This window comes from Dasypus novemcinctus, chromosome 5 (genome assembly GCF_030445035.2).
Source record: "Dasypus novemcinctus isolate mDasNov1 chromosome 5, mDasNov1.1.hap2, whole genome shotgun sequence".
NCBI classification, from domain to species: Eukaryota; Metazoa; Chordata; class Mammalia; order Cingulata; family Dasypodidae; genus Dasypus; species Dasypus novemcinctus.
In genome coordinates, this window is record NC_080677.1 from 156,922,654 (window position 1) to 156,935,829 (window position 13,176).

General features: G+C 44.9%; 2 protein-coding genes across 3 annotated transcripts in view; one reads left to right on the plus strand and one right to left on the minus strand.

The window, feature by feature from the left end:
- Positions 1–356: 356 nt before the first annotated feature.
- The window catches only part of MPP7 (MAGUK p55 scaffold protein 7), a 254,694-nt gene continuing 241,874 nt past the window's right edge, over positions 357–13,176 (plus strand). Inside the window, exons 1-2 of one of the 2 annotated variants that reach the window (XM_071215472.1) lie at positions 357–524; positions 2,080–2,156. The gene's annotated coding sequence lies outside the window, so the exon portion shown is untranslated. Of the gene's footprint in view, positions 525–2,079; positions 2,157–6,187; positions 6,347–13,176 lie in introns of those variants that run through there. The other variant, XM_058297771.1, reaches the window with a different exon arrangement.
- LOC139439074 (uncharacterized) overlaps positions 6,055–13,176 on the minus strand; it is a 60,508-nt gene continuing 53,386 nt past the window's right edge. Inside the window, exon 3 of the mRNA XM_071215529.1 lies at positions 6,055–6,623. Within this exon, the coding sequence (XP_071071630.1) occupies positions 6,055–6,623 (569 nt within the window). The remainder of the gene's footprint in view (positions 6,624–13,176) is intronic.

Consider the following 13,176-nt stretch of genomic DNA (forward strand, 5'->3'; position numbering starts at 1 on the left):
AGAAGAACACACAGCGAATGGACGCAGAGAGCAGACAACTGGGGGGCGGGGAGGGTAAGGGGAGAGAAATAAATGAAAACTAAATCTTTAAAAAAAAAGAACAAAAGCTAAGGAAAACAAAACAACTTTAGCTACAGGTAACAATATGGAGGAATCCCACAAGCAGTGTTGACCGAAAGAAGCAGGATACAAAAAATTGGCATGCATTATGATTCAATTAATACAAAGGTCAAAAAGAAGTGCAAATAAATGATCACATTTGGGGATGTGTACATAGGTGATGAAACGAAAGAAAAATAAAGAACTGGCCATGATAAAAGCTCAGGATCCTGGTGACCCCTCGGGTGGATGAGAGGGCTGTGGCTGGGACAGGGAGGAATTTGCTCCTCTCCCCTTAGCTTTCGGCAAGCACCCCTCACTTGATTTCTTCTATTTCATCTGGTACTATCTTGTGTGCTGATGTAGTCCCACCCAACCTTTCTTTCATAAGATTGTTTTCCTGTTAACTTTCACCGCATGGGAAGGTGGGTATCTCTTCTCCTTTACCTTAACTTCCCAGGAGTGTTTGTCAGTCTATGAGCTTCTTAAAGATGCATCTTGTATCAGATTTTGGAGATTTATCCTGCAAGGTGCCGGAAGAGACTATCACTCACCGTGAGGACTTTGACACGGATTTGATGGTTTGTTAATTTGGTGCCACAAAGGATCCATGGAGAGGCACAGCAAACACAGGAAGAGGCAGGGTTGTGATGGGGTTGGAAGGGCGGAGTTGAGGTAAAACTGAAATCAAACAGTGTGAGAGGCTCAAAGCACAAGGGGGCTGTGGGTGAAGCCCGCCAGGCAGACTCTGGAGCCCTGTACACTAGGAAACTAGGAAGGGAAGAGAAATGTGGAATGCTGTGTCCAAACACCCCGTCACTGGAGCTCTGCACCTGGCTTAGAGATGGAGGCTGCTTCTCTGCGGCAAAGCGACCCCCAGCCTCCAATCTGCCAGGCAGGAGTGGGTGTTCCGTTTTCACTGATATCTCGAAGAGCAAAATTTGTGACAATCTGTGATGTTAGGGAACAAGTTCTTTTAGCTCTCAGTGTTAACTGACAAAAGCAGATTCTACAGACGGGCATTAGCAGAACAAGTTGTAAAATTAAAGTTTGATCAAGACACTGAGAGACAGGAGATGTGAGATGCTTAAGTAAGTTGCCAGAGCTAGAAGGACATTTTCAGAGGAAATAGCTTGGCCCCTTGGTGACGACCTTAAAAACACCTCACCCAAAATGAGATTACAAAGCAGCACGGGAAGAGGGATTAGGAAAGGATCTCTGAAGATGTTTTCTTTGGCGAAAGCAATGATCTCATCCCCCTTACCCACTCCCCCCAAGACCCTCCTGAATCTCACTAGAGAGGAGCATCGACAAGACTGAGGGGCGACTTGCCTTGTGGGTCCTCTGGGATGTGGAGTGTCTGATGTTTACCTGAGAGAAAGATGAGAGCAGCTCAGAGAGAGAGAAAGAGGAGGGGAGAGGGAAAAAGAGAAGAGGTAGATAAGTGGGTGGGGGGAAGTCAGAAATGGGGAGGGAGAGAGGCAGGGAGAGAGGAGGAGAGAGAGAGAGTGGGAGAGGAGGGAACCTTGTAGATGGATCTGCACTGGTGGAATCTGTAGCGTGAAACCAGAAACCAAGGTGGAAGCAGGAGCCCAAGATGGCCACGTGGCCCATATCACAGGAAGCACAGCTGGCTTTTCCAGTGCACATCCCTAAGAATTCAGATGCATCTGAGAGGGACCCCACAGGCATTGATGATTGGCTGGGCTCAGAGAGTGGACATACTCCTGGTGACAGCACCGGTGGAGTCTGAACCTGCTTTTGCCTCCCTCCCCTTGCATTAGGAATTGGGGGCAGGGTCTGTGGGGGGACGAAGTCAGAGGCATGCTTGCTTTGGGGTCCTGCTGGGGTAGTGGAAGGAAAGCCTCTTTTTGAATGAAGTTTGAGGTATTGATCAAGATAATGGCCTTTACATTTACATTTCTGAATTAAAATTGCTTCTTGGCTTAAACTGACCAGAGGACTTTGTACTACTTGCAGCCATCAGAAAAGTTATGGGACCCCCCAAGTTTCCTTCCAGAGACAGAGGCAGATCTCCTGAACAGCAGCAGACAACGGTTAGTCATTTGTTTACATCCCCCCTTACTGTGTCTCATCTGAGCTGCCACCATGTCATCATTGATGGATGCTCACCAACTTAGCAAGTGCTTCTGCTCTTTAAATAACTTGAGGCCAACAGGTATACTTTGGACAGGGAAAAAGGAAATTGGTAGAAAACCTAAAAGGGCATGGCAACTTGAAACTGGAAAGGACAAGGGTGGTTGGTGTGTGGGAAACAAAGGGAGTATAGAAGTTTCCAGAGAAAGCTGGCAGCCACCCTTAGAGCTTTAGCCTTGGCCTCTGTGCCTCCACATTAGCGGGAAACCCTAGGTGCAGAGTTGCACCTAGAGCCGCCTACTGGCTTGGAAACACGAGGGCATGGTGAGTGTACTGGGCAATCCATCAGGTGCCTCTTGTCTGGGAAATCTCTGCCCATCGACGGGGGTGAGAGCAGGCAGCCGTGTTGTACCCTCAGATGTCAGCCCCTGATATTGGGGCTGGGGCTGGGGAGTGAAGGGGTGGTGATGTGGGGGCTATGGCTTGGGTCAGTTGTATTTTCTGCCAAGTCAGTCCCTGTGAGTTTGTGTGTGTGTGGCTCTGGGGTAGCTTTACTCTGACACGTGTATTTCCGAGCTGAGGGAGTTGGACTTCAGGGTCGAGAACGTTGGTTTTCAGAGCACTGGAAAAGAACAGAAGTGGCAAGAGCAACTCTCTCCACGTTTTTCTCATGGCCTTCCTGAGCACTGACTTATTTTTGCCTCTAGGTTCCATGAGACACCCCTCTACCTTCACAATTACCAAACTCTATATTATTAGGGTACAGAGATGATTTTTCAGTGACTTTGAGGCATTGTGCTGTACATTTCAAAGATGATGTTTTCTTTTTTAAAATTTTGTACTTATTTATTCGCTTTTAAAGATGACGTCTTCTAGTTACTGATTTCAGTTACTGCATCTTTTGATCCACCTGCTACTGCTAGTCAGGTCTACTGAGAGTCTTCCACTTTTCCTAATTCCCAGCTGTTTCCTCTTACTGGCTTTCCCCCTTTTTAGATATCTGTCAGTGTTGCAAGCTCAATGAATAAAGAGGAAGCCATACCAAAAAGCAGAAGGAACCGCTAGAATTGGTAGACTACTAGATCTCTAAGGCTTCAACTCTGCCCTAATTCTCCTCAGATAGGATCAATGTAGATTAGCCCTCACTATCTGTGAAGGAGCATCATGGTGAACGTGGCTCTCCACTATCCAGATGGCTTTTGTTGAAGGTATGAAGGAGATGATGTGAAACAAGCAGCTGTGTTTCTTCTCCTATTCTGCTCAGTTCAACTCCCATGCACTCTGCATGTTGCTGCTAATGGATTTGTTTCAACATTGGGGGCCATCCCTGCCAGGCAGGCTTAGAATGTGGGGAAAGTCAAGTGTTTATGCAGTAGCCTTTAAGGCTTTGCATTACATGTCCCTCTTTCCACCAAGCTCCTTAACACTTCTCTATTGTTCCCTGGGCTGAGAATCGTGTCCCTTCCACTGGGATAACTCCTGCTCATTCTTCAGCTTCCTCTCTTCTCTAAGGGTGAGTTTTTAGGGTTGTGTTCCCATAGCATCCTTGATTTCCCCAGTACCCATGTAGTACTACTTTGTCTACAGCTCCACCAGGAAGGACTTGGGGTTTTTCACTGTTACATCCTCAGACATAACCATGTCCCTGGCAACTAGTGGGTTCTTAGATCTCACAGGTCTAATGAATGAATGCCCATCTCTCTGGTGAAACAAAAAAAAGGAAAGAAAAAAAAAAATGAATGAGTGATTTTACTCCAAGGTGTTAGCAGCTGGATGTTACCACTGTCAGGAATCATTTAATGAAACACAAACTTCTTGCCATAGCCTACAAGACTACGGTTTCCCTTCCTTCTCGTACCACTAGCATTAGGCTAGCCACATTGGTCCTTCTGTTTCTCCAGTGTATCACTTTTCTTCCTACTCCAGGGCCTTTAGACTTGCTGTATCCTCTGAGAGAATGCTGTAGTACTGGAGTTTTGTATAGCTGACTACTTCTCATCTAGGTGGTGACTCTCCCTTCTCAAATTAAAGTAGCCCCCCTTCCCTCCAGACACTGTTTTATTTTCTTCTCTGTGCTTATGACTCTTCACAAATTTGATCTACTTGTTCATTATCTGTCTTCTCCTGGTAAATACCCTCAAGTCTGTCTTGTTCCAGCATTTAGTAGAGTGCCTAGTGCGTTAAAGGGATTAGTATGAGATTATTAGTACTGAATAAATGTTTGATGAGTAAATGAATAAAAGGATAATCTTAAATATAAATCAGTTAATCCTAAAGAAAGACTGTTAGTGATGGAATTTCAGCCATTATTGAAAAAATACTGGAGGGTGTTCTTTCTCATTTTTTCAAATTAGGCAATGCAAAGTCCCTCTTCTTTCTCTTATATAATTTAAATATATTTAGATCTCAACACTGTTACTTGCTGAGGGTTCTTTGGGATGCATATTTTCAGACTATCATTTATTATTCCATTTATTACAAGGGTTTCATAAAAATTTTTTGTTAGACGATGAGTTTACTGTGTCTTCTAAAGAGCTTTACCTCATTTGCAGGAAATGAGAGAGAAAGGATTTGTTCTACTCTTTGTCTCAGGTTTCCTGCCCTTCTTTTCCAGTTCATGTCTTCCTCAACATTCCTTTCCTTCATTAGGTGTGATTTTTGTTAATCTCCATTTTGTTCACCACTGTAGAATCCATGGAATCTTGGGGGGAAAGTGCCTAACTTCAAGTAACCCAATTTAAGGACCTCATGGGGAATTACAAGTGCAAGTTGAATGGCCAGGCAGCCAGGAAGATGGAGGTCAGAGGGACCCTAAGCCAGATATGCCTTCCCCCACTCCCCCTTCCAAATTGACTCGGAGGCCCCCAGGCCTGGAAGATAAGACCTGAGAGCTCAGATTACTTTAACTCTGATCCTCATCTCAGTTTTCTCCTGGCCCTCAGCTTTTAATTCCCAAAGTCAGTGTCACATCTTGAAGCGCGACACATTCCTTTTCTTCCCATAGTTCCCTGCATTAGACTAGCTTTTCAAATTATATTTTAGTTCTTTCTGTATGTGCGCTTTTTTTTTTTTTTTTTTTTTTGGTTTAAATTTTATTTATTTTGTACTTTGGATTCAAAACTCTTATCAGGGAGCTTTTGTATAATTCTATTTACAGTGCTGGGTTATCTACACTATGTGTTAAACACATAGTAATTCCTGAGAAAAGAGTATTGGCGGCACCTCAGCCATTTGAAAAGTTCGAGAGAGCTGGAGTGGGCTGATTCCAGTTCTAGTTGATTTGATGGCCCTGATGTTGAGGCCATCGTGGAAGGATTAACCGGCTAGACATGCTGGATGTTTGCCCTTTGCCACTCTCTGCGCCTTACTCATTTTCTATTTTTTAAACTTTTTTTTTCTAATCATAAAAGTCTTCCATGCTCAATATGGAACACAAAGTTACTAAGCAAAAAAGGTAACCCATAATCTCGCCACATTTTATACTTTTTCTTTGTATATGACAACTTCCTTCCGAATCTTATGCAGCATTTAAAAAACACCGAGATTGCTCGAAATCCAAGCGATGGGAAAGGTTAGTTGTGGTCCACCGAGTCCATACGTTGGTAAGAAAGCTCGCCGCTGGCGCAGGACCCTTGCTAGGTAGGTCGTCCTCAGGGAAGCTCCTTGTTCCCGGAACACACCCCAACCTGCAGTTACCTGGGACCGCGAACCCGGGGCCAGGGTGGGCGGGGCTGCAGATGCACGGGGGTGGGAGGGGCCACAGAGTCGGCACCAATCAGAGATCCGCTTTGTTTTCCCCTGTCGACCAATGACGGAGCTCTGCCGGTGAGGCCGCCCGCGAGCCGGAGACACCGCCCCCTACGGCAGCCTATCAGCAGGCGCCTGCTGCAAAGCCGCAGCGGCCGGCCCCGCCCCCGGCCCTCGGCGGCCGCGGCCCCGCCCCGCAGCGGGCGGGCGCAGGGCGGGAGAGTGGCGGCGCGGGGGCGGGGCCGGCCCTGCAGCTCGTGCGCTCACGCCGCCGCGCCGGGGCGGCCCCGCGGGGCCGGGATTGTCCTTCGCGGCGGCCGCGGTCGCCGCCGGCTCTCGCGGGCTCGGGGCCGCAGGGGCCGGCGCGGGCGGCGCCTCCCGCGGGCCGCGGTGCCCGGAGCAGGTGAGGGGCGCGGGGCTGGGCCGGGGCCGCCGCGGGGCTGGGCCGGGAGCGGCGGGCGGCGGCACCTGGCGCGCGGGGGAGGGGCGCGGCGCGGGCGGCCGCGGGGCCCGAGGGCAGGCCTCCCGGGGAGCGCCGCGCCCCGCGCGCTCCCCAGCCCGGGCCGGCGCGTCTGCACTGGGGTTATTTACTGGGGCTTCGTGCGGTTCCAGGCGGCGCTGTGCGGCGCTCGTCGGGGTTTTTTCCCGAAGGGACAGGTAGAGCCGGCCGTGCGCCTCACCTTAGTCTGGACTCAGATGGGGACCGGAGGGGGTTGCTGCTGATGGAGAGCAGGTCGGGGCGTGGGGGGCGTTGAAGGGTGGTTCTTGCTCCTCTGGCGTTTCTGAAACAGCCTTCGAGCCGCAGCGCCTCTCACCGCCGTCGGTGAGCTGCAGTGTCAGGGCTGCACCTGCCCCCGGGCAGGACTGCTTCGCAGGGAAGTCCCAGGCACTGAGGGCAGCATCTGAGTTCCTTGCGGAGAATCCCTTGGAACGGCTGTTGCCTTGTCTTTGGCACGCTCAGTGCACCATGTGTTGGCAGGTGGGATGCTGAAGGTCACGGCGTTTTTGCAGGAGTGGCACATGAGGGCCGTTGGAGCACTGTTCTCCCCTTCCAGAGCCACCGTGCCTCACAAGATAGGGTTTCCACGTAGGGTTTTTGATTGGCGAGCTCCTAGCACTGAATCAGTTTTAGCGCGTCCCCTCTTCTGTGGTAGTTAATGCACAGCACGCCCATTTTACAGGCGCAGGTACTGAAGGCTCTGGGGTTCAAAGGAATTTTGCTTCAGGTCACTTGACTCTCGAGTTTGTTGTTTTATACCTGTAATGGATTTAATCCAAGCTCTGGGTAAAGTTCCCACCATCAAGCAAACTTCTGCATACCAATTTGATCATGTGTCCATAAGCCAGAGATGGTTGTTTCCAGATAAGGAAACACTGTAAGAACAAAAACGGTTTTGCTCACATCTCTTAGTTTTTGTTTTTTTTTTCAAGTTGCTAAGGCGGTTTGGATTTCACCAGAAACCTTGATTTTTCACGGAGGCAAAACAGAACAAACAGAACAAACACGTGAAACCTAGTAGTCCTATGTGAAAATCTCCATTTAAAATTTTGTAAAGTTTTCCAAATTAGAGGACATTAACGTTATTTATATTTTTATCTTTTTCCTAGCGATGGACTTCAGGACTGCAAATGTTTCCTGAATTGAACCAAAATAACTAATATTCATAAAGCAAAGAAAAGTGTAATTCATTTTGGCCATGACTTATGACTTTGGTTTTGAACATTTTCACTGTGAATTTAGTGTAAGGGTTGAAGGTATAAATTTCATTTCTTCCTAAATTAGAATAATCAAGCAAGGGAGCTTTGGGCATTAGTGTGGCGTAGGCTTAGACAGGTAGCTAGCTGGGAGTAACCCTTGAGTGAAGTCAAGACTCCGGGAATTCTAGAAAATTGTTAGGTTGTGTTAATTTATTAGTCAGCAGAAACATGGAAATGTCTTATGAATTACTGAAAGGAACTCTTCTAATTATGAAGTAATCCTGTTTCCTTGGCATTACATCTGTTGCATAGTACACGTACATTTTAACGTAACTTTTCTTGCAGCATGTAAGGCATCCCTTATACAAGCCCTGTCAGCCTAGCTCTGCTTTTATTTATTGATTTGCTTATTTGCTCTTACTTTATTTTTTCTCTGTCAAAATAAAATTTCTAGCACCCTGGCAGAGGTTTCCGTAAAGAAACGTTTACCATCTGTCATTTTGCAATGAAAATGGGTCCTCTCTTTGGAGCCCAGCCCTCTCGCAGTGTGGAAAACTGGGAAAAAATGCTGGCCGCCTGCGAAGTATTTTGCTTGTATTCTTACCTGAGGCTCCCTACCCCCTCCTTATGAGTGTTTCCCCCCCTCTCTTTAAATTAGTCATGACATATCATGACTTCCACTAGATGGTGCACTGGGTGCTGCTTATTGGAAATTTCAATCAGATTTTGCTTTTCCTTATAAACATTTCGCTGGCAAAGATTTACATGCAGTGAAACTGTTTCTGTCGCAGTTGCAATTCGGACAGAATTGTAATGACTCATTTAGGCCAGTGTAATTAAATGAGAATATTTGGAAGGAAAGGACAGGAAATTAGTAATTTCCTTTGCTTTAAATTAGTAATTAGTAATTTCGTAGCTACTGTGAAGCTATCTGGTTTTCCCAGTTGCCAAGAACCCACACAACAGTATGGATTTATTAATCCTTGTTTCTGTATGTTCTGTGTGCGTCAAAAAATTTTTTTTTTTTGGTAATGGCTTGTGTCCTTTTGAAATCGAATATGAACTGTGACTGAACTATTTGTGCATGGTTTTCTGTTTTGCTCTCTTTGATCACATATTCTCCCAAGGAAGTTGCAAAATAAAGTGGGTATGTATAGCAAGTTTATTTGCTACCTGCTATGAGCAGATACTTAAAACATTTTTTTTTCCAGGCATGTAAAACAGGTTTTACACTTGCATTTTCTTTCATGAAGGCTCATTTAATTAATCTTTCTACCATTTTAGGAGACAATTGTTATTAGCTTACTTTACTTTTGAAGGAGAGGAGGGCATTATTTCCCCCTAATAGCAGGAGCTATTAGGTTTGTTATTGATGGGATTATTTTTTAGTGACTGTTTATTTCCAAAGGGAAATGGGGAAACATAGCTGCCACTTTGAAAAAGTTCTGCACCCTCCTGTTGTAGATGTAGAAATAGCAACGTTAGTGGAGAAGGAAGACAGCTAGGATGATTGCATTTTGAGAGGTTTTGCAGAAAACACTGAGTTTAAAAGGTGGGAACGGAACTTAACTGAGAACGTCTTCAGGCAGTTGGTGTGTATGCTTCAGTGCTGCTGATCTCTAGGAAGGAAAACATTGGTTTGTTTCTTGGAACCAGCTTTGGTGTTCAGGGGATTTGATGGGCTGTGGGAGGAGGTAAACAAATGGGGTCCCTTCTAGGAAACCAGCACCTTGCAGTGTGGCTAGCCCTTGGGTGTACCCTCTGAAAGGTGGGTGGCTGCAAGCAGCAGGCTGCTTAGGGAAGTGGCCCACATGCCAGCTGCCCACGGCTCTCTGAACCTTTGGTGACTGTAATGAGACAAATAAGCACTTGGAGTCCCATGGTCTAGACTTGGGCTAGTTACTCTTTAGCCTTCACATTTACGGTTTGAATTTTTGAAATAAGTAGACCCCTGGCCTTTTAAATGAGTGATTTAAATATCCAAGTGAATGGCTTTTAAGAGTTATTTGGTATATGGTAGGCTCTTAAATTTTGGTGGGTACATGGATATACTTAGGATGTTTTATCTTCCATCCCACCCCCCCTTTTTTTTTAATAAACTTAACTTTTAAAAAAAGATTTATATTTACTTATTTTTCCCCACCTCGTTGTTTGCATTGTTTGTGCTCACTGACTGCTTTTTTAGGAGGCACCAGGAACTGAACCTGGGGCCTCCCATATGGGAGGGAAGCACCTGATGGCTTGAGCTACTTCCACTCCCCGTCCCCTTTTGAAAAAGGCCTCTTTAGAGATAGACAAACTGGCGATACACCGAGAACTGTACAGCTCAAATCAAGGCCTTGGTTGGGTGGCGGGAAGCAGCTTTGAAAAGGAGAGGGACAGGTAGGATGCTGAAGAGGACTGGTCCAGTGAGAGGATGGGGGTGGCGTTAGCACCTTTTGTTGTCGTCTACACTGTAATAGCGTCCAATGTGTAATTATATATTATTAACTTCGCTCATGATACAAATACGCTCTTGGAAAGGCTTTTCTTCTGTATATGTACTTAAAGCAGTTTGAATCTAGAAAAGCAAATATTTCTTGAGGGTTGCAGTTTCTTTTTTGGCAATTGGAGTTTGTTGAAGTGATGTAAAAATTTGGGGTTGAGCCCAGGATAAAAAGGATTATGGAGTTATAGCCCAAGATTTATTAAGCTTCAACTGTTGATATTCAAAATGTTTTTTTCTCTTCCTAATATGGCTTCAGATTTAACTTTTGAGGTTTCTGTTCTCTGTGCTCTTCATGTTTTGAATTTAGGTTAGTTCCTGATTTCTTTTTCTTTCTTTTTTTTTTTTCATGTTATAATCAGGGTACAAACTAGGCTTTATTTTTTCAGGTGTGGGGAGGAATTATGTGCTGTGAGCACATGAGAAAAATAAGGAAATGAAAGAACATTTTATGCACATTTCAAATAAGATAAAAAAAATTTTAATTTTGGAATATTTCAAATAGTCATTTCACCTTTAACATAAACGTGCTGTGAAAAATTTAAGTCACTAACACTTTAGCATGCTTCAGAATCACCCGGAGGACCTGTTAAGCTCGGAGAGTTGGATCCCATCATCTGAGTTTCCGGATCTGGGGTGGGTCCAGAGAATTTGCGTTCCTAATAAGTTCCAGGTAATGGTGATTCTACTGGTCCAGGGACCATGCTTTCAAAGCCACCAGGTAGATTCCAGGAGGAATGTAAGTGTAGTGGTTAAGAACGTGGACATTGGGAAGTGGACTTGGCCCAGTGGTTAGGGCGTCCATCTACCACATGGGAGGTCCGCAGTTCAAACCCCGGGCCTCCTTGACCCGTGTGGAGCTGGCCCATGCGCTGTGCTGATGCGCGCAAGGAGTGCCGTGCCACGCAGGGATGTCCCCCGCGTAGGGGAGCCCCATGTGCAAGGAGTGCACCCCGCAAGGAGAGCCACCCGGTGCGAAAGAAAGTGCAGTCTGCCCAGGAATGGTGCCGCAAAAAAGGAGAGCTGGCGCAGCAAGATAACACAACAAGAAGAAACACAGATTCCTGGTGCCGCTGATAAGGATAGAAGCGGTCACAGAACACACAGCGAATGGACACAAAGAGCAGACAACTGGGGCGGGGGGAGCGGGGAAGGGGAGAGAAATAAAGAAGATGTGGATTTGAAACTCTGCTCTGCCGCTTACTAGTTGTTTACCACAGGCGATTTTCTTACCTCTTGTTTTTTCATCTCTAAAATGGAAATGTACTGTATGTCAATGCTGCTATATAAATGAACTCAGATGTACTTAAAGCTCTTAAAACACTGCTGGCAGGTTGCAGACATATAATAAATGTTGGCTTTTAATCATAGAAATCAGTATATGAAATAAGTAAATTCCTGAATCGTAGAAAATTTAGATAGGCTCTGTAAGGGCAGGAAGATTTAAATTTATCTTCATTTCCTGGCACCATGTTGGGGGAAAAAATGCATGAGTACTCAATTACCATTTAATGAATGAAGGAAAAGTTTGTAAAGTCCACTAATTTTCCAGAAACATTTTCAGGGACATACTGAGGGCATCTTATTCTTCCTAAAAAGGTTGACTGTTTTGGTTAAAAGATATGGGAGTCTCACAGCAATCGTAGTCTTCTTTTATGTAAGGAGTGTTCAAGGTCGTTTCTGGGAGTTAAATTATAGGCAGTACTTAAATATCCTCTTTAGACCGTGTGCCACCTGTCGTCCAGGGACTTTGATGACCCTGAATGCAGTTCTTGAGAGAGCTCTTCCCCCAACTTGCTGAATGCCTGGTTAATTTTTTCTTTCTAGGAAAATCCTCTCCAAAGTAGCAGCCTCTTCCCTGGCCCCAATTAGCCCTTTTATTTCCTTTGTAGTGGTTATCACGTGGTTGTCATTTTAGTTGTTTGCTTGTAGTGTAGGTGCTGGGAGGACAAGGACGTGATCTTCACTACTTCACTGCTAACTAGGGCACAGTACAGACTGGCTCAGTGAATGGATGTAGATACGGAGACTCCTCCTTCCTTCCCTTCCTGACCAGCTCCGACTTGATGTAATGCCTCAGTTCATGGCACATTGTCGCTGTTGGCCCATGCAAGCCCACCCGTTTCATTTTATGATCAATTTCTCTAGTCAAGTCCCCTTCCCCTCTTTGGGGCATATATGTAATTTCATTAAGTATTGCCAGCTGGTATTCCCATGGTCTTGTTGGCACTTGATATTTTCTGACCTTATGGGTTTTTTCAATCTGATGAAACATGAGAATAAAGCGATATGTTATTTCTGTTTGCAGTATTCTGATTACTAGTGCGGTTGAGTAGCCCATCATATGCTGTGTGGGTTTCCCCTTTTGTGAATTGGGCATTTATATTCTTTACTCTTTTTTCTATTGGGTTTTCTTATTCCCTCCACTCCCCCGCACCTCAGTTTATAGGTATTTGTTGTATATTCCGTTAATCTCTTGTTGAAATTTAGATATTACAGGTTTCTTAGGTTTTTTTTTTTACCTGTCAGCTTTTTTCTTTGTAATCCTTTATTGAACAGATTCTGTAATTTTGTTACAGTCACATCCATCCATTTTTTCCCCCTTCTGGATCTTGTTTAGGAACTCTCTCTGCTCCTAGTTAATAAAGGTATTTCTCTAGATTTTATTTCTTGGCTGCTCACATTTGTATATGATAAAGAGTAGGAAAGAAAGCAGGCCTCTTGATCTTGTTCCCAACCTGAAAGGAAATTCACGTTTAGATTCCACTTTGAGCAATTTCTTTTTTTTTTGTAATGATTTCATTGGCTCGATAAGCTTGAAAAATAAGCACAGAATTCTTTTCCTGATTTTTGTAAGATAAGTCATATATGGTATAACTTTTTTTTTAAACTAGAAAAGTTGTGGGTTTACACAAAATCATGCATAACACACAGTTTCTCATAAACACCTTTCATTAGTGTGGTACATTTTTTTACCATGAAAATAACATTTCTATAATTGTACCATTAACTATAGTTCATTATTTATATTAGGGTTCACTATGTTGTAC